This window comes from Podarcis muralis, chromosome 9 (assembly GCF_964188315.1).
Source record: "Podarcis muralis chromosome 9, rPodMur119.hap1.1, whole genome shotgun sequence".
NCBI classification, from domain to species: Eukaryota; Metazoa; Chordata; class Lepidosauria; order Squamata; family Lacertidae; genus Podarcis; species Podarcis muralis.
The window spans coordinates 16,014,495-16,036,249 of NC_135663.1; the positions used below are offsets into that span (position 1 = coordinate 16,014,495).

The window sequence follows — 21,755 nt, forward strand, 5'->3', positions numbered from 1 at the left end:
ACTTGCTGAAAGGACCAAATGTCAGGGATAATTCTACTGCTAAGCCAGTTGAAGTGGGAAACAAAGATCATATCAAGACCAATTTAAGAAGATTACCAAAAAAGAAAAAAAAGGCTTAATGAAATGTGGAGTCTTTTTAAGAATGCATTCAAAATCCATCTCTAATGAGGTTAGAGAGATAGAAATGATTGTGAGAAAAAAGTCAGGCCCATTAACCCTGGAAGATTATAGGTTCTTAAAATCCTAATTCTTGTCACAAGGTCAAGCTTTTACAAAGCAATTAATAGGGATCCCCATAATATCAACATACACACACAAAGCTTTTAACTTCACGGCCTCTGAACAGATGATTAGCAATCACTATGTATCTTTGAAAACCGCTGCAGAATTCTTGACAAATATGCCGCAGAAGTGGAGGTCATAGCAAAAGGAATGGGCACACTGTCTGAGAGGAAAACTCAAAGAGCCCTTCGGATAGAATACCTGCTAGAACAGCAGTACATTGTTTGCTGTTTTCTACGACTCTTTAGACATTATGACCCCGTGTTCAGAAAATCAGTGAGGAGGACAGCAGGGGCGACAATGTTAGCTCTGCCCATGGCTGTTCCTCGTCATTTCTGTCATGTTCAACTTGCGGATGTTTCTAGTACAGGCTTGTGCTTGAAATGTGCTTCCCAGGGGAAGAAGAGGACATGTACAGTTCAGATGTGATGGAGTAGTTGGACACAGAGGAGCGGCAGGAGCCACCAGCTGGGGAACCCCCAAGGGAAGAAGGCTCGGAGCCTGGGCATTGGTGGTGGGACAACAGTGAGCGGTCAGAGAGAGAAAAGGGAGCTGACTGGGAGGAGGAGGAGGAGGAGGAGGAGGAGGAAGCCGGAGAGGTAACAGGGTTTAGTGAGCAGGAAGGGGCTGTGGCAGAGAGCAGTCCAGAACCAGAGGCAGAAGCAGAAGCAGAGGATGGAGGCCAAGAGGCAGAGATGAGGCAGGCTGGTGAAGAAGCCAGGGAGTCTCCCCCTCTGCTGTGACCAGCTCCCTTCCCCACTGGTCTCCCAGAACCCAAAGAGGTATGAAGAGGGCGGAGCAAAGACAGTCAAGACAAAGGAGTCTCAGAGTGCTTGGGAAGGAGCCAAAGGAGAAGGAGACTTAGAGAGCTGCAGAAAGGTAGGACCTTCAGTCCTCACAACTGCCTGCTTGGGGCAAGATCTGCTGGGAAGTGTTGCTGTGCTCACGAGGCCTGAGCTATTTTGTTTCTTTGAATGGTTCACTTCACTGACACCATGTAAGTTAGGTCTGTCCTGCTCCCAACACCCACCCTGACACCATCCCACAGTATATCAAACGTAACGATTCCTATAGTTCTTTGTTATTTACATTAAATTCATTTTTAAATAGCCCACATAGCTTCCTAGTAACATTGATCTCCCGCGCCAAAAAAAAGGTTAATTTGGGATACCTGGGCAGTGGAATTTTGTGGATTTCCAATCAGATTTTTGAATGTGCGTTTGGACACCCATTTGAGCTGATGAAGAAAGGGTGTGGTGTACGGAATTCCTTTATAAGCTGTCGTCTTCTTTTTATCGTCCGAAGATAGTGCATCGAGGTCTGCCATCATTTGTTTGTAGTAAGCACTTCTGGTAAAGCGTATGGCTAATCCTAATGCAATGCTGTCAGTGTCTTCCATGTCATTGTCTTCATCAATGGCTGTTTTGGATGATAATGAAAACTGAGGTTACTCCTTTGCAAATGAGCAACAGGTGCAAATTAAATCACAGTTTGTCTAATCTGAACTATCTTAGGTTGTGTACAGACTGACCATCTTGCAACAGATCCAAAGCTACCTCTGGGTGAACACTGAAATGCTGCGTTTCACAGTCTACGGCTAGCAAAAATACTGCTGGTGGTAGTTCTATGCCCACAGATCTTTCTATGGGCATAATTGTTTCCCCAGTCCCCCTGTTGCTAGCAGAGCTGCTCCACACAGGTGGAGAAGCACCTCTGCCCCAAACTGAAAGCACTCCAGCCAGAGGATCTGGACAGTTAGGAATACTCTCTAAGGCTGCATACAAACCATACTTTTAAGGCACATTTAACATACATGACTTCCCCCAAAGAATCCTGGGAACTTCAGTTTGTTAAGGGAGATGAGAATCATAGCTCTGTGAGAGGTAAACTGTATGACCCACAATTAGTTGGGGGAAGTGATGTGTTTAAAATGTAATATAAATGAACAGTTTGTATGCAGCCCAATATTGTCTTAGGGTTGTGATTGATTAGACCAGAAGCTATTTAAATCAGGTCTAGTAACTCTGCCAATTCTATGGGTGGGGATGGGTGGGATTTTGACAAAAAAGTAGAACCTCCTATCACATTTTAGGGCCAAATAGATAAGTACTTTTAAAAAAAAACCACAGAGAGAAGTGGTTTGGTGCTGATACACACAGATTCATCAAGGTAACTCTGAAGACTTTCAGAATACATACGTATAGTAATGATGGTCATTTTACTCATTCCAACAGCAGTTGAATCTTCATTAATGATGTCCAGAAAAAAATCAGCAGGGTTGTTATATGGTTCGCACAAATAACCTGTGAATAAAAGATTGTTTATTTTGACATAGGCGGCAGCTGAGGCAGCTTTAATGAAAACACATTTACAGGTACATTTACGAACATTACAGGTACAATTACGAACTGTCACTTTCGGTTCTCTCAGTTTCTCATGTTTTCAGTCTTAAATTCAGTTCTCCACGTTCTGCACTCTTCCATTGTCTCCCAAGACAGATGGATGCCAACAAAGCTAATGACCCATACTTAGGGGCCACTGCGGTCCCACTCGCCGGAAATAATGAACTGCAACCGCTGCCCACCCCTGGACTGGGTAATAAGCCATTATGGCCCCTGCTTGGCTAATTCAACAATGGGATCCTCCATTAGATTTTAACTCTTGCCTGGATCCAGGAATTTGAAAGGACTCATGCTCAATTCTGGGTCTAAAGTTAACATACCACATGAAAACTCACCAAGACCTTTGAAGTATGGAAGAGCATTGTCACACGGGCCATGATAAAGAAGTCGTCCAGCAGCAAGTAGCGTCAGGGTGTCAAACAATTTGTAAATGGAGTACCGGGGCTGATGGATTGAGAAAATTATTGTTCTCCCTTGTAACGCCATCCTGAATGCAACACAGAAAAGACCGTCAACTACTGTAATTCTCTGTTGTTTTAATGTTCCAAACCATTCACAACACAAATGGACATAACTTTAGATAACAACACTGGGCTCTTGCATTAAGCAGCACTGTAAGCAAAATTCTTACCAAAACTGATAGTCTTCTAACTCAGCCCCTCTTCATTTACCCATATCCACTTAGCATGTCGCACAACTCACAACATAACCATAACATAAGTGCTGTCTTGTGGGATCGCACCAGAGTTGGAGGCACGGGGGAAACTATTGCATAAGAAAGTGAATATAAAAGCTGTGACGAAAAACCAAAAAAAAAAAAAAGGAATGCTGTCTTTAAAAATAATTGCCTTGTTGAAAAACAAACCAAGCCAAGGAACATCAGACTGTCAATATTCCAGCCATGGCACAGGTTTTCACCCCCACCCCCGTCTGTCTGTCTCTTGCTTCAATCTAAAGAGTACATCATTAGCCATAAGGTGCAGTCTCCAAGAGTCTAGCACAATTTACTTTTTTAAGAGAAGCAGGACGGCATTGGCTGTGCTGGCATCCAGTCCGGTTGTCGGCTCATCTAAGAACAATACTGTAGGGTGCGTAATGAGCTCTAATCCAATGCTGGTTCTTTTCCTCTCTCCCCCGGAAACTCCACGGATAAAATGGGTGCCAATCTAGGTACAGGAAATGAAGTTTCAAAACGAGGATCCTCAAAACTATGAAAATGTTTCAGTTAGCACACAGGACAAATCTCTGGACCTCTCTCTCCCCCCCCCCCCAAATAAGATTTCATCACCCCTATCTTTCAGGTACCTCTCTTACAACCAGCAGCTTTTTTAGGGCAGTTCCTCTCTTGGGGCTCTGAGCCAAGGGGGCACAAAATATGCCACAACCATGACATAGTGCGCTTGAGAGTATGCACAGAACAGAAGGCAAGAGGGAGGTGGCGTGAAAATAAGAAATATTCAAGGGGGGTGTCAAATTTTGTCCTTACTCAGGGCACCATTTTACCAAAGTCCACCCTTGTTTATAACACCTCCATTTCCCAGCCACAGGTCTTTCTGGAACTCAACCCATAACCCTTTCTTTCTTTCTTTCTTTCTTTCTTTCTTTCTTTCTTCCTTCCCTCCTTCCTTCATTCCTTCCTTTCCTTCCTTCCTTCCTTCCTTCCTTCCTTTCTCTCTCTCTCTCTCTCTCTCTCTCTCTCTCTCTCCCCGCACTGCTGCTCAAACTCTGGTCAGAGGGAGGGTAGGGAAACTAGTTGCTGTTATAGACCAGCCAACCTTGGTATTATGTGTTTGATTTCAATGTAACCCACTCTGGGTCTTTTATCTATGCTACCTTCCAGCAAAAGCCTAAGGTTTTCTATACACACTCATCCTCTCTATCTTCCATCCATCCAGGCAGGCAAGCCAGAGGCATGAGTATAGTTCAAAGACACATTCTAGCACTTGAGGAGGGCATGGTGCAGGACTGGTGAGAGTGTGTGGTCCAAAGAGGGGGCGTGGCCTGGGAGAGCCCCAAAGACCAGAAAGAGTGGTCTGTAGGGCTGCATTTGGTCACCAGGGCTGGGGCTTCCCATCTCCACAATGGTGTAGTGGTGAGGCTTCTCTCCCCAGCCCAGCTTACTCCAGTGGCATAGAAGAGAGATGTGCTGCAGTAGCTCCCATGCTACCAGCATCCCATAGGAAAGGGGCTGAGATAGTCTCACGATCAAGTGGGAATGGGTAGCAAACAATGGGCACTTAGACTCCCTGCAGAGGTAGGCAGGGAGAATCACAGAATTGTAGAGTTGGCTCCCGAGAGTCATCTAGTCCAGCCCCCTGCAATGCAGGAATCTCAACTAAAGCCTCTGTGGCAGATGGCCAGAAGGGCTGCATAATCTGCCAGTATTTATAACACGAGTTCTGACATTAAGAATTAATGTTTGGTTGTATTAAATGCCACTACACAGATACCTTGGAGTCTGCAACTTTAGACAAATCCAGTTCCTTGAGAACAGTTTCAACTCTCTCTTGCTTTTCCTTTTTGCTCATAGACAATGGTAGCCGAAGGGCCGCTGAGAACTCTAAATTTTCTCTGACTGTCAATGTTCCCATCACTATGTCATCCTTATTGATTAAAAAAAAGTTTTCAGTTTAACATTATACGAGGTTTTATCACTACTGCACAATTGTTAGTACAGTGGTACCTCGGTTTACAAACTTAATCCGTTCCTGAAGTCCGTTCTTAAACCAACTCCGTTCTTAAACTGAGGCGCACTTTCCCTAAGAGGCCTCCCACCACCGGTGCCCTTCCACCGTTTGGCTTCCGTTTGTAGACCAAGGTAAAGTTCGCAAACCGGAAAACTACTTCCAGTTTTGCGGAGTTCATAAACTGAATAGTTTGTTAACAGGGCTGTTCGTAAAACGAGGTACCACTCTACGCATTAACATAGTAGAGAAAGTGCTACTGTGCTGTGTCAAGAGAAGAGGCTACTATTTTTTGTTTTATGTATTGATTGATCACTAAAGGGCACTGAAGGTCAGTTGATATTACCAGAGCTGGCTGAGGTCGCCTGCTCAGAAGATGATTATTTAATGAGCATTGGTGACAGGTGGCTAATAGCTATGGTCCATTTCATACGTCCAGGTACAAGCTAGAATGAAATCAGTTGGGAAACAGCCAGTGCAAGAGAAAACTCTAGCTTTGCAGCCTCCGCTATATGCCAGGGGCGGCTGAGCCTGCCGCCTGGTGGCTCGCCCCCATGCCCACTCACGATTCTCTGACTGAGCAGATGGGTGGGATCCATGGGTGAGATCCAGCAGGCGGGGTGGGTGGGGAATGCTGACATGCAATGGTGCCCACCAGAGAAGGTGAGCGGATTTACATGATTAACAGTAATCATGCACAGAAAAGAAGACACTGATAGCACTGGCAGACAATCAACACATGAAATATCATAAAAATCATTTGTCTAAACAGAATAATAGCTATCACACATGTACCGCGATAAAAGATCCACTACAGACTTTATTTACCTGAACTACATATCCGGAAATGCATTTAAAATTTGGAGGCAAAGGGAAGCCATTGATCAAAATGTCTCCTGTCAGGCCTTTAGGATTTTTCCTTGTAGCTAAAATGTCCAGGAGCCTATAAGGAAAACCAAAAGGACTCAAGAAAAGTTACTTGTGCCAACATCTGGAGATCATACTGTTAACGAACCTAAGAGCCCTGCTGGATCACACCAAAAACATGTCTAGCCAGGTACGCTAACTCTAAGAGGCCAAGGTGTCTTTTGCCCCCTCAATACTTGTTGGGAGGGAGTTGGGCCCCCTTAATGTTGAGGGGGCAGAGGAGGCTGACTGTGGAGCTGAGAGCAGCACAGCTTCAGTGGCCAGCTCCTCCAGAGTGCTCAGCATTCTCCGGACAATGTGATGCCACACATGCGAATCACGCATCAGGCCCCCTCAATCTTGGGTGCAATTTGGTGCCTCTTTTCATGCTAGCCGACCAGATGTGCTCAAGCAAAACATGAGCACAACCACACTCCCTATTCATGTCCCCCTGCAACTGGTATTCAAAGTCCTGCCATCTCCATTATTAGTCTAGCATTATCTTTTTATGAATTTGCTTAATCCCCTTTTAAAGCTATCCAGGTTGAGTTACCATCAATGCACCCTGTGGTTGAAAATTCCAGAGATCTGTGTGCAGCAGATCTTCCTTTGGTCTGCCTTGCATTTTCCAATATCCAGCCGTGTTGGATAACCCAAGTTATGGTATTATAAGAGGAGGAAAAAACACTTCTTTTTACCCATTTTCTGCACACCATGCTGAATCTTTTTACCTTGCACTTTTCTGGTTTTGACTGATGCCATTTTGTTCTGATCAAATATGCACGTTCATTGCAGAACCTCACTTACTGGTTGTGAATGTAAAAAAACCTGTAACAATGTTACGTTTAATATTATCAGAAAACAGATATTTACCCATAGGTTAACACTTACGAAGATTTGCCGCAGCCTGTAGGTCCTAAGATTGCGTTGAGACCAGGTTTCATGACACCACTGTAAACGAAAAGCAATTTGTCAGTAGTCAGTTGTTTAATATGTAAATCCATTCCAATAGAATGACATCTTTGGTAAAATTGTTCACTTTTGCACAAAAATAAACTAGTTCTTTCTTCATACAATCATACCATGGGATGAAAACGCTTCAGGTTAAGCATTTTCGGGTTGTGCTCCATGGCGACCCGGAAGTAACGGAATGCATTACTTCTGGGTTTCGCCACTCGCGCATGCGCAGATGCTCAAAATGGCATCACGCGCATGCGTGGAAGCGGCAAAACACGACCCACGCATGCGCAGACGTACAGTCGCGTGTTACGTTCACTTCAGGATGTGGACAGGTTCGCATCCAGAGATACCACTGTAGTTTGAAAACTAGTACTTTCTTCATAATTTGAAAACTAAGCATCTTTCCCCCCACCCCTTTAAATATCAGTCTACAAGAGGCAGAACATGTTCTACAACAGGAAATATCCTGCAACTTTCATCAGCCTTAGCCAGCATGACCAACGGTCAGGGATGATGGGAGTTGTAATTTAGCAACATCTGGTAGGCTACAGATTCCTTTTCTAGATTATGGGTTACATGCTGTAAATAATCATCTTACGTTTGGGTTTAGTTTCTCTATATGGGTTAGATCCAGATTGTCCCTCTTCTTAATGGATGGGATCCTTTTGTTCATGGAGGGGCCTAAGAGGTTCCTAGCTAGAGATAATGGAAGTTGTAGTCCAAAAGCAGCTGCAGACCCGAGTTTGGGAAACCCTCTAGGCAGTGCTTTTTTCCAGGGGGTACACAGGGGTACGCATACCCCTAAACATTTTGTGAATCTAAGTTTGGCCCAATTGAGGGGCAGTAGTTCAATATGAGTAGGAAAATGAGAGTACCCCTAAACATTTTTTTTTTAGAAGAAGAAAAAAAGCACTGCCTCTAGGTGAAACAAGCTTGGCCTCTGTAACATAGAGAGATGGGTTCAGGAGGGCATCTCTTGACAATGAGTATTCCAGCTACAGAGTAGAAAGCACGTAAAACAATACCAGGAGCAGGAAAGGACTGGTAAGGAACATAGAATGCTGCCTCATACCACATGATACTGTGGATCCATTTGCTCAGTATTGTCTATGTTGACTGGTAGTAGAAGCTCACTAGGGTTTCAGGTGGGGAGTCCTTCCCAACCTAGCTGGAGATGCCAGGGATTGAATCTGAAACCTTCTGCATGCAAAGCAGCTGCTCTACCAATGAGCTGCAGCAACTTCCCCTCCAGTGAAGCCACTCCACACCTTGCTCTCCGTACAAGCAGGAATTGCACCCCAAAATAAGTAAGTGATGGCAATTAAGCATACCTGACATCCGTCAAGATATCTTTTTTAACCACTTTTCGAAAGCCGTAGTGGCCAGTCTTCAAATGCACTCTGTAGCTGATGTGATGAAAGGTCATTGTGCTTCCTTCAGCAAACCCGGATCCTAGAAAATTGATTTTCTTCTTCCGTAGGAAACCTCCATCTTCGTCATCACATATGCTTACATGCTTTTCAATTTGTCTGATTTTTGATGCAAATGCTGGTGATGGCAATAAACAAATGAGTGATCAGAAAAGTCACTGTAGGTTTGTAACAAACGAGGAACCAGTAGCAACAGGTAGCAGAAGTATATCGTGAGCCCAATTCTAATCTAACACCACCAGCAATAAAAATTTTACGAAGGCAATTTAAGGGAAACAAAATGAGGGCAGGGCATCCAAGTTTTCTAAATTAATTTTCTGTTAGGTACCCCTGCCCGTACGGGCCAGTCTTGACAGACTCTAGGGTTGTGCGCTCATCTCACTCTATAGGCCGGGAGCCAGCGCTGTCCGCAGACACTTCCGGGTCACGTGGCCAGCGTGACAAGCTGCATCTGGCGAGCCAGCGCAGCACACGGAACGCCGTTTACCTTCCCGCTGGTAAGCGGTCCCTATTTATCTACTTGCACCCGAAGGTGCTTTCGAACTGCTAGGTTGGCAGGCACTGGGACCGAACGACGGGAGCGCACCCCGTCGCGGGGATTCGAACCGCCGACCTTTCGATCGGCAAGTCCTAGGCGCTGAGGCTTTAACCCACAGCGCCACCCGCGTCCCTAATTTTCTGTTACACTCTCTCTATTTGCGTGGGCCGTGGGGATTTCCAAGGGCGCCGGTTATCAGGGTTTGGCTTCCTTTGATAGAGAGGGCCATTTCCATTTTGCAACTGTGTTCCCCTCATGCATTTAACAGAGAGAGAATGACAGGGATTTGGAGTAACAAATGCAACTTAAATTGTTTGTGTTTTGTTAGCCAACTTATGTACTCTGGAATAGAAACATTTTGACAAAATAAACAACCCGAGCCAGTTGTAGCTATTAAAAATGCAAAATAAGAACAGAAAAAGACCTGTGCAACCAGTCACCACAGAGCACCTCCTAAAGGCACACCCTTGACAGCATCACCCTAAGTGCACAATTATTTGGGGCGTAGTTATGAGAAAATACATACATATATAATTGTCTCTCCCTCTGAGGTGAGCATGTGTTTTTAGGAAACATCTTACATGCAAATGATCTTATTGCACACTGCCACTATAGTTTTAATGCATCGCCAGTTTATAAATGGTCTTAGTTTTAGTTTTTAAAGCTACAACGAGCAGAGAAGGGCCATGGTTAGAATTTATGCCCCCCCCCCTTATTTTTTTTCTTCAAACACCAAAGCCCTTCTTCTGCCCACCCACCCCAAGCAGTGGCGGAGCTTCATGCTCCAGCACCAGGGGGGAGGCGGAGAGCAGGGGGGGGCTAGCCGCCCGCAGGGGCGTGGCGGGCATCTTGGGGGCGTGGTGCCCAGCGCGGGGGGGGGGGGCAACTGCGATGGCACCCTGCTGGGATCACACTGCCAGGGGTGGTGCGCTCCCCCCCCCATACTCCTATTCCTCCGCCAGTGACCCCAAGTTCTGGATTCAGGGTGCATGTAGCATCCCAAAACCAAAACATCTGAATGTTTTATTCAGTGCTTTTTCCCCTTTAAAAATGTTTAGGGATACTCTCATTTTGCTACTCATATTGAAATACTGCCCCTCAACGAGGCCAAGCAAAACATTCACAAAATGTTGGTCTTTAAGGTGCTACTGGAAGGAATTTTTTTGTATTCACAAAATGTTTAGGGGTATGCCCCATCATTATGTTTTTTATGTGTTGGAAAGCCGCCCAGAGTGACTGGGGCAACACAGTGAGATGGGCAGGGTATTATACCCATCACCATCATCAGGCCTAGAGGCATTTCAGAGCCGCTGAACCTGCCTTGCCCCACCCTCCAGTCTCTGCTTCTCAATTTATATTGTATTCTTTTATGCACTGTGGCTTGCCGTTGTTTTATCGATTGTAGTTTAGAAACTATTGTACTATTTAAGTGGATTTCTGTTAATTTTTATATGCTGCTATTTAATATTATTCTATATTATTTGATGTAGGTTGCGTATTTTAAAGTTATGTTTTATTGTCACGTTTTTGTATTGCATTAGATTGTTATAAGGTATACACTCTTTGTTTCTTCAGCTTGTAAACCGCCTAGGGTATGGTAAGATAGGAAGACGGTATACAAATTAAAAGTGGTGGTGGTGATGGCGATGGTGAACGAGATTTGGAAATTCAACCCATTTTGAAGAGCGCCCTTTTGCTGTTTTCCTGAGGGATTCCACCCAACCCCAACCCCACCCCTCATGAAGATTCACTTTCCCTCCTCAAAACCACGGGATTACTAGAGGGCAGCCTCCCCTCAACTCACACACTTCCCCTCTTTTTCAAAACCTTTTCCAGCCACACCCTCCGTCCCTTTCTGTTTTGTTTTGTTACCCATTCATGAAGGCGCCGGGGCGGGCGAAGTGCCGCGCATGCGCTAGCAGCAGTCCCTCCCCTCCGACGGGCCGAAGGGGGCCCAGGTGAGCGCCTCGGCAGGTGAAGGCGGGAGAAAGAGAGAGCGCGCGCGCTGAGGTCCCGCTCCGGCTTCTTCTTCTCCCTTCCCCATCTCACCGCAAGCCAGGAAATAACGGCTCCGCCGGGGACGTTCCATCGCGGCCCATTCGCCCTCCCTCCACCGCGCGGCGGCGGGTGTGGCCCGAGGGTGGGAGGCGGCAAAATGGGGGGGGGGACGACAAAAAATAGACGTCATGGATGGGGCTAAGCTAGGATTTATGTTGGGGGGGCAGGCTTCATGTTGGGGGGGGGGCAGAATCTCAATTAAGGTTTTTTTAAAAATTGATTTATTTGATTGGGAGGCAGCCCCTCCCACTGGTGTAGCCAAGGGGGGCTCCTGTTTCTGGGTTATGTGGGCTGCCCCCGCCCCCATGGGACAAGGTGAGGCGACAGGATCCCCAGGGTCAGCAGGATCTTGTTACAGTGGTACCTCAGGTTGCAGTTCATGAACCCAAGCCATCACCATTTACCTTTCTAGACGGTTTAAATATGTCAATGACCCCTTTGGCTATACAAATGAATATTCTTTTTTATGTGTCCATCTCTGAAAGAGCAAATCCAAGCCCTGGAAACACAAACCATTGTCCACGTGAGCTGTGGGAAGGGGCATTCACTGGCCGTTTGCAACAACAGGAGAGTTTTCTCGTGGGGAGCTGGAGCTTTTGGACAGCTGGGCGCTGGAGAATTAAAAGAGCGTTTGATTCCAAAGTAAGCAGCAATACCTCGGGTTACAGACGCTTCAGGTTACAGACACTTCAGGTTACAGACTCCGCTAACCCAGAAATAGTGCTTCAGGTTAAGAACCTTGCTTCAGGATAAGAACAGAAATCGTGCTCCGGCGGTGCGGCAGCAGCGGGAGGCCCCATTAGCTAAAGTGGTACCTCAGGTTAAGAACAGTTTCAGGTTAAGAATGGACCTCCAGAACAAATTAAGTTCTTAACCCGAGGTACCACTGTGTTTTCTGCATGTATATCCCCACCATTTTTCTCCATGCAGCTCCAAGGGGACTTGCCTAGTTCTCCTGCCCATCATTTAATCCCCACAACAACCCTGTGAGGCAGGCTAGGCTGAGAGGTAGTGGCTTAGCCCTCAAGGTCAGCTTCAAGGCTGAGTGGGGCATCGAACCTTCGTCTCCCAGGTCCAAGTTCAATGCTCTAACCACTGTACCTCCACTGCCTCTCCCTCCTTCTTTGTTTCTGGTTTAGATCTTCACTCACCCTTTCTTCTCCCGTGAGGTGGGAACCTGTGGGGGGGTATTTTGTGGTTTACCTCAGGCACCAAAATGGCTTGTGCCAGCTCTGCCCCACCCCCGTGTATTCTTCTTTTTCACAATTAACACAATTAGTTATTATTTATTGAGTTTATTTATTTTATCCGAAAGGAGGAAAGATCAAAAGAATATTATATCCAGCAGTGTCGATTAGGTATGTTACTGCAGTGTTAATTAAAATGTGTTCCGTTTGCTCTCACGATACATAAAGAGAGCGTTAAGCTACAGGGAACCAGGCAGAGGGCCTTCTCGGTGGTGGCGCCCGCCCTGTGGAACACCCTCCCACCAGATGTCAACTACCTGACATTTAGAAGACATCTGAAGGCAGCCCTGTTTAGGGAAGTTTTTAATGTGTGACATTTTAATGTATTTTAAATCTTTATTGGAAGCCTCCCAGAGTGGTTGGGGAAACCCAGTCAGATGGCGGGATACAAATAATAAATTATTATTATTATTATTATTATTACTATTACTATATCTTTCTAGCTATACTAAACCAAGGATAAAATCAGTCAGCACCTGGAAGCTAACCCTACAACAAGACCTACAATCAGGCTTATTTGGTGGTGACTGCTCTTTAAAATGGTACTTCAAAATGTGGCAAACCCAACCTGGTGCTTTTTGGCAGTACTCTTGCTCATTTTGATGAGTAGGAAGCCCTGAACTTCCACCCAAATGGCCAGAGCTTACAGCACCACTGTTTTAGGGAGCAGCAGTTTGCACTCATTCACTGGTCTTCATTTGGTGGGTCAGGACCAGCTACTGGGTCATACATAGCCTGATCCAAGGTGGGTCGCAACAAGAGCACTTAACCACCATATATGGTTTAAGATTAAAAAATGGGTCCCCAAACACATGTATGTGTAAAAGGTGGGTCCTGTGTCTGAAAAGGCTGAAGCCAAAACACATTCACTGCATCTGATATTATTTGTTTGTTTATTTTCAGGGTACCTACAGAAACAAAATGCTGTACAAGTGTAAGATGACAGTCTGCCCTTGTTCCCTAAGGCCCACACTCATCAGTAAGAATATCAGCACACAGCAGAGATGAAAGTAGATTGAGGGTGAGTTGAAGTGATAAAGCTGTGAGCCATTCAGGGTCCAACTCAGCTCACGAGGTACTGCCCCCTAACCTAAACTCAGAATGGGACAAAGAGGCTACATAACAGAAAGGAAATATTTAACATTTTTAAAAAAATCATTAACCATAATACTGGGTATCTGTAACCGATTGCACTTCAAGGAACACGATCCTTTTCATAAAGTGTATAATAAGCAGTTATTTTTCAACTATTTAGTTACAATTCATATGCAAAACTTTCCCATTCATAGGATGCCCTAAATAAAAGCATTTCTAAATTAAATTTGAGATATTCTAATTCCTTGACTAGCTCCTATTTGGGGCGGGGGGGGAGAGAAAGAAGATATTTCACAAACTACATGCAATGAAATAATAATAGTTTGAATTCTGATTTAAATGAAAGTGGGCAAACTGATTCCAAACACTGTGGATGGGAAGCCATTGGGGGGGGGGGGTAACCTGCAGTGATGAAAATAAGGAGCATCCTTTCTCCCAGCTCCCTGCCCCACTTAATCTCTACACACATTCACCCCATCTCCCAAAGCTGCTTTTCTTTTTTTAAAAATGAAGCAAACCTTGTTGAGATCCTAGTATATGCTGCTTTGCGTATCTGATACACTGGCTTAACGGGTTTTCACATGACACTCTAGCTCACGTTCAATAAATGCATGAAGTCCTCCACCCCGAAGTCAATGTTTTGTGCAGTGTCTGAAAAGGAAGGTCTCTGTGTGTATTTGTGTGCAACAGTATGCATGACAGCCTCTCCTTTCCAAACACCATGCCAACTGCATGGACACCAGGGGGACAGGGCCAGAAAGGGGGTGGGGGGAGTGAGACTTCAATCCTGTTCTTTCCTCCTTCCATTCATGCACCGAACATAAGGGAAGTTTTATGGGTATAATGCTAATCTGTGTAACATGCTCCAAACACACCAAAAGTGCTATCAAAGCAGTAGCAGAAGTTGTATTCCAAAGCCCTGTGAACGAAAAGGGCTTCATTTTAAAAACCCAAGTTTCTTCCTAAGTTGAATCTGTTTGTCTTTACACACTTCAAAATGTGAGGGCAAACCTCTCAAAAACTGTTCTAATAAATATTCTTCCTTCCAAACTTAAACACTTTATATCCTATTGGTTTCTGTTGGAGAATTAAACACATGATGAACTCTCTCCCACTGAAATTTACAGAGCTTACAAGTCAGTCTTGATTGGATCAGGCTAGTTGAAAATAACTGTTCAGGCATTTGCCTGCTTGCAGTTGGAAGTGCCACTAAATAAGTATAGCAATATTGAAAGAGAATATTTTGGTGCACTACAAATGCAGACGTTGGGCAATGTTTTTCTCCATTATGTGTTCTAAGAAAGAAATAAGACTGCCAGCAGAAGAGAATAGTCATGCCTTTAGCTCTGCTACTTATGACACCCCCAGGGCAGCCTGGATCATAGATCTGTTTTCCAAGCTGTTGCTTTTTAAGAGAACTTTTTCATGAAACGCAGCTTCATGTATGAAATCGTAAGGAAAGTTACGGTCATGCAAGCAAGTGCAACATGGTTCTGCCACAGGCCCCATGCAGTTGGTTCGATCCCTTGGCTTTTGAGATACTGTTCTCCAGTGCACCTACAAAGAAGTACAAGTAGAGGTTTTGAGAATTAGTCCTAGAATTGCAACGTATTATAAGTGTCCCCCTCCCCTCCAGAAGTAGCCAGTGACTTTGCAGCTTAGCACAGAAAGAGCACATAACCCTTTCCCAATGGTAGTAAAGGGTAAAGGGGCCCCTGGCCATTAGGTCCAGTCATGACAGACTCGGGTTGCGGCGCTCATCTCATTTTATTGGCTGAGGGAGCCGGCATACAGCTTTCAGGTCATGTGGCCAGCATGACTAAGCCGCTTCTGGCGAACCAGAGCAGCGCACGGAAACGCCATTTACCTTCCTGCCAGAGCGGTACCTATTTATCTACTTGCACTTTGACGTGCTTTCGAACTGCTAGGTTGGCAGGAGCAGGGACTGAGCAACGGGAGCTCACCCATCGCGGGGATTCGAACTGCCAACCTTCTGATTGGCAAATCCTAGGCTCTGTGGTTTAACCCACAGCACCACCTAGAAAGTCCCAATTTCAGTCCTGGGCATCTACTATAGTGGAGCAGGAAAAGATTCCCTATCGTAAACTGAAGAGCCACTGCCATCAGTGTGGACAGCACTGAGCTAGATGGACCACCGGTCTGATTCATTATAAAACAAGGATAGCTAAGCTTTTTGGCCTAAGGGTGCATCTTAGCCAATACTCTGGGGACCACTTGGCAACAGTAGGTTGGGCTAAGAATGAAGGTAGACACCACACAGAACACAACCTCCATCCTCACTTGGTCAGCTGAAGAGGAGGAATACTGACCCCTCTGCACTCCATGGATGATCAGTCTGATGACCAAGGAACTTGCCTTCCCATCAGGGTACTGGATTTGGCAGATTTAAAAACTTCTCCACCTAACCCCAGTGCTGTATATAATTTTAACTTCTTTTTTTGACATTACTGCAAAATTAGTAGGATCTTTTGGGGGAAGGGGTCTGCTTGGGCAGTGGTGGTGAGACTACATCAGCCCCACCCACCCCCAGCTATAAATCAACTTCCTATGTTCCATCGGGCCATCCAGCATGACCAAGATTAAATTCAGCACAGAAAAGCGTACAGACTATGCATGGATTTTCCATATGCCTCCGAGTGGGCAGTAAGCATGATCCTAGTTTCATGGTTATGAATTAACTTGCAATTAAGACAGCAGTTTTTTGTGTGAAATAAGATAAATACAGTATAGTGAAATGTCCCTCTGACCTGATTTGGCTCAGGGGTTTCCAGAATTCCTCATTTAAAGGGATTACGCTAAAACCATTCATAGTGTCACTGCTATCATAAATAGTGTAGTGTCAAAACAATAACATAGCAATTTCTTTCTAATGCCTTTCTTCCCCTGGGAGGCATCCAAAACAATGACCATTTTTGGAGGGGACAGGGAAGTAAATTAAACCCAAGGCTCACCTAGGTCCATTCACATTGCATTAAACTATGGTTCAGTATGTCTGAATGCAGTCGTCATATTAATGTGAACAGTACTCTTGTGGGGGTTTGTAGGTGCCTCCTGCTAAGTGGGTTAGATCTAGCTAGAATGGAAATATATTTTACTTACATCTGTAATTTGCTGAGATCTGTACAGTTAGAATTGCTCCAATTTTCATTCATGCTTACATTGCAGAAATTGAGATCAGCAAGTTCATTAACCTGCAGTGCCTTTGAAAGTTAAAAAGAAAAAATGATATAAAGGCATAGTAACAGCAAGAGAGTTGTTGCAGCGTAGTTTCATGTAAAAATGTTGTAGTGTGCAGACTATTCTTTTCTAGCTGGTATAGGATAGAAAATGAGCTGTGAGTTTGTTTTGCTGATTTAGTCCTCACTTCCACTATGACATTTGTTGGGTGATATCAGACAAGCCATTATCATTCAACATTCCCTCTTCCATTTGCAATATGGGAGTAATATTGTTGTAAGGCAGTGTTTCCCAACCTTTTTTGGGCAAAGGCACACTTGTTTGATGAAAAAAATCTCGAGGCACACCACCATTACAGCCCCGTGACGTCAGCGCGCAGCGTCGCGCCGGGAGGGACGCACGAAAGTGTAAGTTTCAATTTTTTTCCCTCCCCTCCTGTGTAAAGGGGAATGCACTCTGCTAAGTAAAGGCACTTGCCACAGCAGCGTCAACGTCACAGCACCCACCGGCACCCAAGAGAGAAGGGGTCTCAGCAGCCCTTTTGCCAGGAAGAGGAGCAAGAACGAGAGGAGGAGGAGGAAGAGGAAGAGAGTCCCCCCCAAAAAAACATTCTCCTTTTGATCTTCCTTATTTGCAATTTCTCATTGCAAAACAGCGGTTGATATAGAGCTGTTTTTTTTTGTTATTACAGTCCCCACCCCCTCACCTAGAAAAACACCCCCTGTCAATTTTATTATTATCATTATTATTATTATTATTCCCCGCCACTCTGGGAGGCTGAAGCCCTTTAAGGCTTCCTTCTGTCCACTCTCTGTGAATTACCTGCCCGGAGCGGGTTTCGGGGGGGGGGCGCTGCTGCCGGTGTCCTCCCCATCGAGTCTCGCCTTGCCCGGCGCGTGGCGGCCGCCCTTTCCCACACTCTGCCGGCTGCGCTGCCAAGCCCCGCGGCTCGGCCTGTCAGCGTTACCGGGCTCGGCGGGCGGTAATTCCCGAAGAAAGCCGGCGGCGCTTGAAGAGCTGGCAAGCCCCCATTTGCATGTCTGTTTTCCGCAGCCCTTGGAGAGGATTAAGTTCCCTCCTTCCTGCCGGGGAACCTCCAAGCTTTGGGGGTGGGGGGGGAGGAGGCAGCAAAGCGAGGCAGGAAGGAGAGCGCGGCTTGGCTGGGTGAGCTTTGGCAGGGGCAGGGAATGAGAGCCGCGAGGCGGGCGCTGCGGGCGGAAGCGCTGCCCGCCGAGCTCGCAGGCAGCCAGGCAGGCAGACGGCGAGAGCCCCGCGCTGGGCGGCCTCTCCCCGCCGCCCCGCCTCTCGCCGCCCGACTCGCCCGCCTCCCTCCCACGGAGGTAGGCTGGTGTGCCGTGGGAGGGAGGCGGGCGAGTCGGGCGGCGAGCACACGCGGGGCGGCGAGCGAGCTCCCTCCCACATCCCATCGCCGCTCGCTTCGGCCGGCCTACTGGGCTGTCGCAGGCGGAAGGCCTGCGCATGCGCGAGGTTTTCGCGCCTTCCTCCAGTAGGCCGGCCGAAGCGAGCGGCGATGGGATGTGGGAGGGAGCTCGCTCGCCGCCCCGCGTGTGCTCGCCGCCGCCGCCCCGCCTCTCGCCGCCCGACTCGCCCGCCTCCCTCCCACGGAACACAAGGCAACGTTCCGCGGCACACTAGTGTGCCGCGGAACACCGGTTGGGAAACACTGTTGTAAGGAACACAGAGGTTGTATGTGAAATGCTCTGAGCATTTGGGGAAAGTGTCATATATATTTGCACGTTCATTATTATTTACAACCACATAATGGAGGTAAGGTTTATTTGAAATTGGTGGCTCCCAGACTGTAGACTTTTTTGTGGTGGTGAGTATAAAGGAAGCTATTCTTCAGCCCAGATTACTACAGCTGGAACAGCTCAATCGGTAGATCATGGGGCTCTTAATTTCAGGGTCATGGGTTCAAGCCCCACATTGGGCAAAAGAATATTTTGCATTGCAGAGGGTTGGAGTAGATGACCCTTGCGGTCCCTTTCAACTCTCTTGATTCTATGATTCTAAGTGACTTGGTATGCAAATGTTCCAGCAATCCATGAAGTGCTTCAGCCCAGGTCGACTTTAGGGGCAGCTGTTAACCGTGGCATTCAAGACGGCATCAGGATTACGTTGAAAGTGATATGTCCTTTTGCTTTCAGTGGCTCTTACAACACAATTCTATGCATGTTTATTCAGGAGTATGACCTACATTCAGTGGGTAGACTCTCTAGCAAGTATGTTTACGGCTGTAACCTTTGTCACAACTCACTTTACCTGGATTGAGGGCAAAGCCTGTAAAACTATATATATATATGCCTGTAATTATGGGGCAGAATTTCCAAGCGCTTGAGCTGATTAGTTTGTCTTTCACCAAGGCTCCATTATAGGTAGAATAGTTACTTTTGGGGGGGAAATGATTTTTGCATGAAGCACTTACTGTCATCCCATATCGAGGTATACTGAAGTATTGGAGCCAGGCAAGCCAAGGCAGTATACTGGTGAGATTTACCAACAACCCAGAGAAAATCTGCAGACAAAACCATAATTAAAAATTCAATCCGATGATGCTTTGTAGTCAACAATCTGGATTTACATAATAAAGAATTAATAAGCCATTTTGTTACAAGGAGTGAGATGCAACATAACCAGACTAAGGAAAGACCCTGTACAATTGGTACAAAACTGTTTGGGAATCAGCCCTTCTTGAAAGATTTAACAAATAAACTGCAGTTGACACACAGACAGATCAAGAAAGATGGCTTTACTCCAGTGTGGTTTAATTTCATAACATATGCCAGTACAGTGGTACCTCGGCTTACAAACTTAATCCGTTCTGGAAGTCCGTTCTTAAACCGAAACGGTTCTTAAACTGAGGCGCGCTTTCCCTAATGAGGCCTCGGATTCCGTTCTTGGACCGAGGTAAAGTTTGCGAACCGGGACTCTACTTCCGGTTTTGCGGAGTTCGTAAACCAAATCGTTCGTAAACAGGACTGTTCTCAAACTGAGGTACCACTGTATTCCAGAAAACGAACCATCCCAGCCCCCATCAGCATTTGGCTCAATCTGATTGATCTAAATTTAATCATAAAGTATTAGCTTCACTTTGAAACCCCTTCCTACATCCATCAATTTACCAATACTTTATAATGTTTCATAGGTGACGTAAAAGGAAAAATGACCATTTCTCATACTTAATCTAAGCAGAACCACAAGGGCTCCTGATTAGGCATTTAGTTATGTGATATTGAATGTTATCTGTTAACTCTGTTCTATCCTGTTTCCAATTGTTTTTGTTTAAACCAATTCGGGAACCAAGAACTCAGACAGTGACCACTAATAATGAACCCTATGTTGTAGATCGTACTGCAAATTTATTATGCTAATTTTGTGATAGACAAATGACATGAGAAAACTTGGTCTATTTATTTGTATTGTTTACTATTCCTGTGGTCGTTGTTTATAAAACTCAATAAAAAGCGATTCCGGCAATAAAGTTTTGGTTATTAAAAAAAGGGGGCACCCACCTGATTCAGTTTCCTAGCTGCTGCAATGCCAGCAACTTCCTAGCAACCATTTAAGGATACTCACAATCATAAAAACAAAGGCGATGGTCATGAGTAGATTTGCTACAGCCACGACACTCTGTCCTGCGGCAATTGCTAGCGCCATAGAAGTCGCTGTGTAAGATACCATCATCAGAGTAAACATCATGATAAAGAAGGCCTCTGCTGTTGGCTTTAGACCTTACAGATCGAAAAGAAAAAGTGTGTTGTTTGACGAAGAATATACAGTCAAATATTGTACCATGTCACTAGTTTATTACGCATCATAAACTTTGCATACACTTTATTTTCATGATGTTCCATCCATATATTTAATAATGTCTGCATGAGCGAAATGTTTTCTATTCTTGTGCAGCTTTACAACGAATAATATGAGGTTGCTCATATTTTAGTTTTTGGTGGAAAGCTGAAAGAGCGTGACTTGCCAATGGCCCATTCAGACATTACTTGGCCTTTGGAACAGGCCTGGGCGATATATCGCCCTGGACCGATATAAGGGGCAGACTGCAATGACAGTTTCACTCAGCGGTATATTGCCGGTGAAACAGCTGCCTCCAGAATCCCTCTGCAACCAGCGCCTAATGCACCGAGGGTGCAACAAGCTGCCGATGGGCACTGGAAGCAGAGCGGCCGCAGTTTCACCCAGCGATAAATGGCTGGGTGAAACCGCCATCCCACTCTGCCCTCGTACATCTCAGGTTTGCAGAAGTATGGAAAAAGTAGAGGAGTGGGAGAAACAAAAAGGACTAAATTCAAAACAAAGCTCCAAAACACTTACTTCAGTGAGGACAAAGCAGGCCGCGGTCATGAAATGATGCCTATCTGATTTGGGTGCCAGAGAGTACTATTTTTTTGAAAAAGAGGTGCCAGAACTCAACATGAACTCCTCCCTCGTTCTCTTATAATGGCAATAGCGCCCACCTGAGAGGCGCGAGTTCTGGCAAGTTCCAGCTGGAAAAAAGCCCTGGTGACGGAGGGATGAAATATCCTCGTGCGTAGGGTTGACGGGCTGGAAAGCTGAACAGGAGCATTTGCACACTACAAAATTTTGTAGCAGGATCCACTTGGCAAGCTCTGTTGCATAGCTTCAAGGACAACATACTTACCTAACATGAAATAAACAATGCTGGTGAAGATAATGCTTGGTAAAGTCCTCATGGGTATTAAATCAGCCATTAGCTTTGAGAAGAAATATGCAGAAATTCGGTAGTATCCACTGATGTACTCGTGTCTATGAATATAAACAGTACAATATTACCAAGTAAAGTTTTAAAGTACTGAAATAATTTCACACAGTAAACAACCGAGATACATTGTATGCAGTTTGACAACACTTTGATGTTGCCATAATAAAATCATCCCCCAAAAAACTCTACGTCTGTT

At 45.5% G+C, this 21,755-nt stretch overlaps 2 protein-coding genes and 1 long non-coding RNA gene across 7 annotated transcripts in view; 1 reads left to right on the forward strand and 2 right to left on the reverse strand.

Annotated features, from left to right (window-relative positions):
* The window catches only part of LOC114603975 (broad substrate specificity ATP-binding cassette transporter ABCG2-like), a 23,174-nt gene extending 11,851 nt beyond the window's left edge, over positions 1 to 11,323 (reverse strand). The window contains exons 1-9 of one of the 4 annotated variants that reach the window (XM_028743585.2): positions 11,252 to 11,323; positions 8,566 to 8,782; positions 7,166 to 7,225; positions 6,197 to 6,311; positions 5,135 to 5,287; positions 3,693 to 3,850; positions 3,020 to 3,171; positions 2,481 to 2,585; positions 1,454 to 1,701 (exon numbers count right to left, since the gene is read on the reverse strand). In XM_028743585.2, the coding sequence (XP_028599418.2) occupies positions 1,454 to 1,701; positions 2,481 to 2,585; positions 3,020 to 3,171; positions 3,693 to 3,850; positions 5,135 to 5,287; positions 6,197 to 6,311; positions 7,166 to 7,225; positions 8,566 to 8,782; positions 11,252 to 11,291 (1,248 nt within the window). In that variant the 5' untranslated portion in view covers positions 11,292 to 11,323. Of the gene's footprint in view, positions 1 to 1,453; positions 1,702 to 2,480; positions 2,586 to 3,019; positions 3,172 to 3,692; positions 3,851 to 5,134; positions 5,288 to 6,196; positions 6,312 to 7,165; positions 7,226 to 8,565; positions 8,783 to 11,006; positions 11,230 to 11,251 lie in introns of those variants that run through there. The other 3 variants (XM_028743586.2, XM_028743589.2, XM_028743588.2) reach the window with 3 other exon arrangements.
* Positions 11,324 to 11,434: 111 nt separating this feature from the next.
* Positions 11,435 to 14,100, forward strand: LOC144328845 (uncharacterized). The gene is made up of 2 exons (XR_013394136.1): positions 11,435 to 11,902; positions 13,411 to 14,100. It is a non-coding gene; the product is annotated as an uncharacterized LOC144328845 (long non-coding RNA).
* Positions 13,387 to 21,755, reverse strand: part of LOC114603976 (broad substrate specificity ATP-binding cassette transporter ABCG2-like) — a 29,354-nt gene continuing 20,985 nt past the window's right edge. For both annotated transcript variants that reach the window (XM_028743591.2, XM_028743590.2), the window contains 5 exons: positions 21,479 to 21,603; positions 20,398 to 20,552; positions 19,247 to 19,336; positions 16,723 to 16,823; positions 13,387 to 15,159 (listed from right to left, as the gene is read on the reverse strand). In XM_028743591.2, the coding sequence (XP_028599424.1) occupies positions 15,012 to 15,159; positions 16,723 to 16,823; positions 19,247 to 19,336; positions 20,398 to 20,552; positions 21,479 to 21,603 (619 nt within the window). In that variant the 3' untranslated portion in view covers positions 13,387 to 15,011. The remainder of the gene's footprint in view (positions 15,160 to 16,722; positions 16,824 to 19,246; positions 19,337 to 20,397; positions 20,553 to 21,478; positions 21,604 to 21,755) is intronic.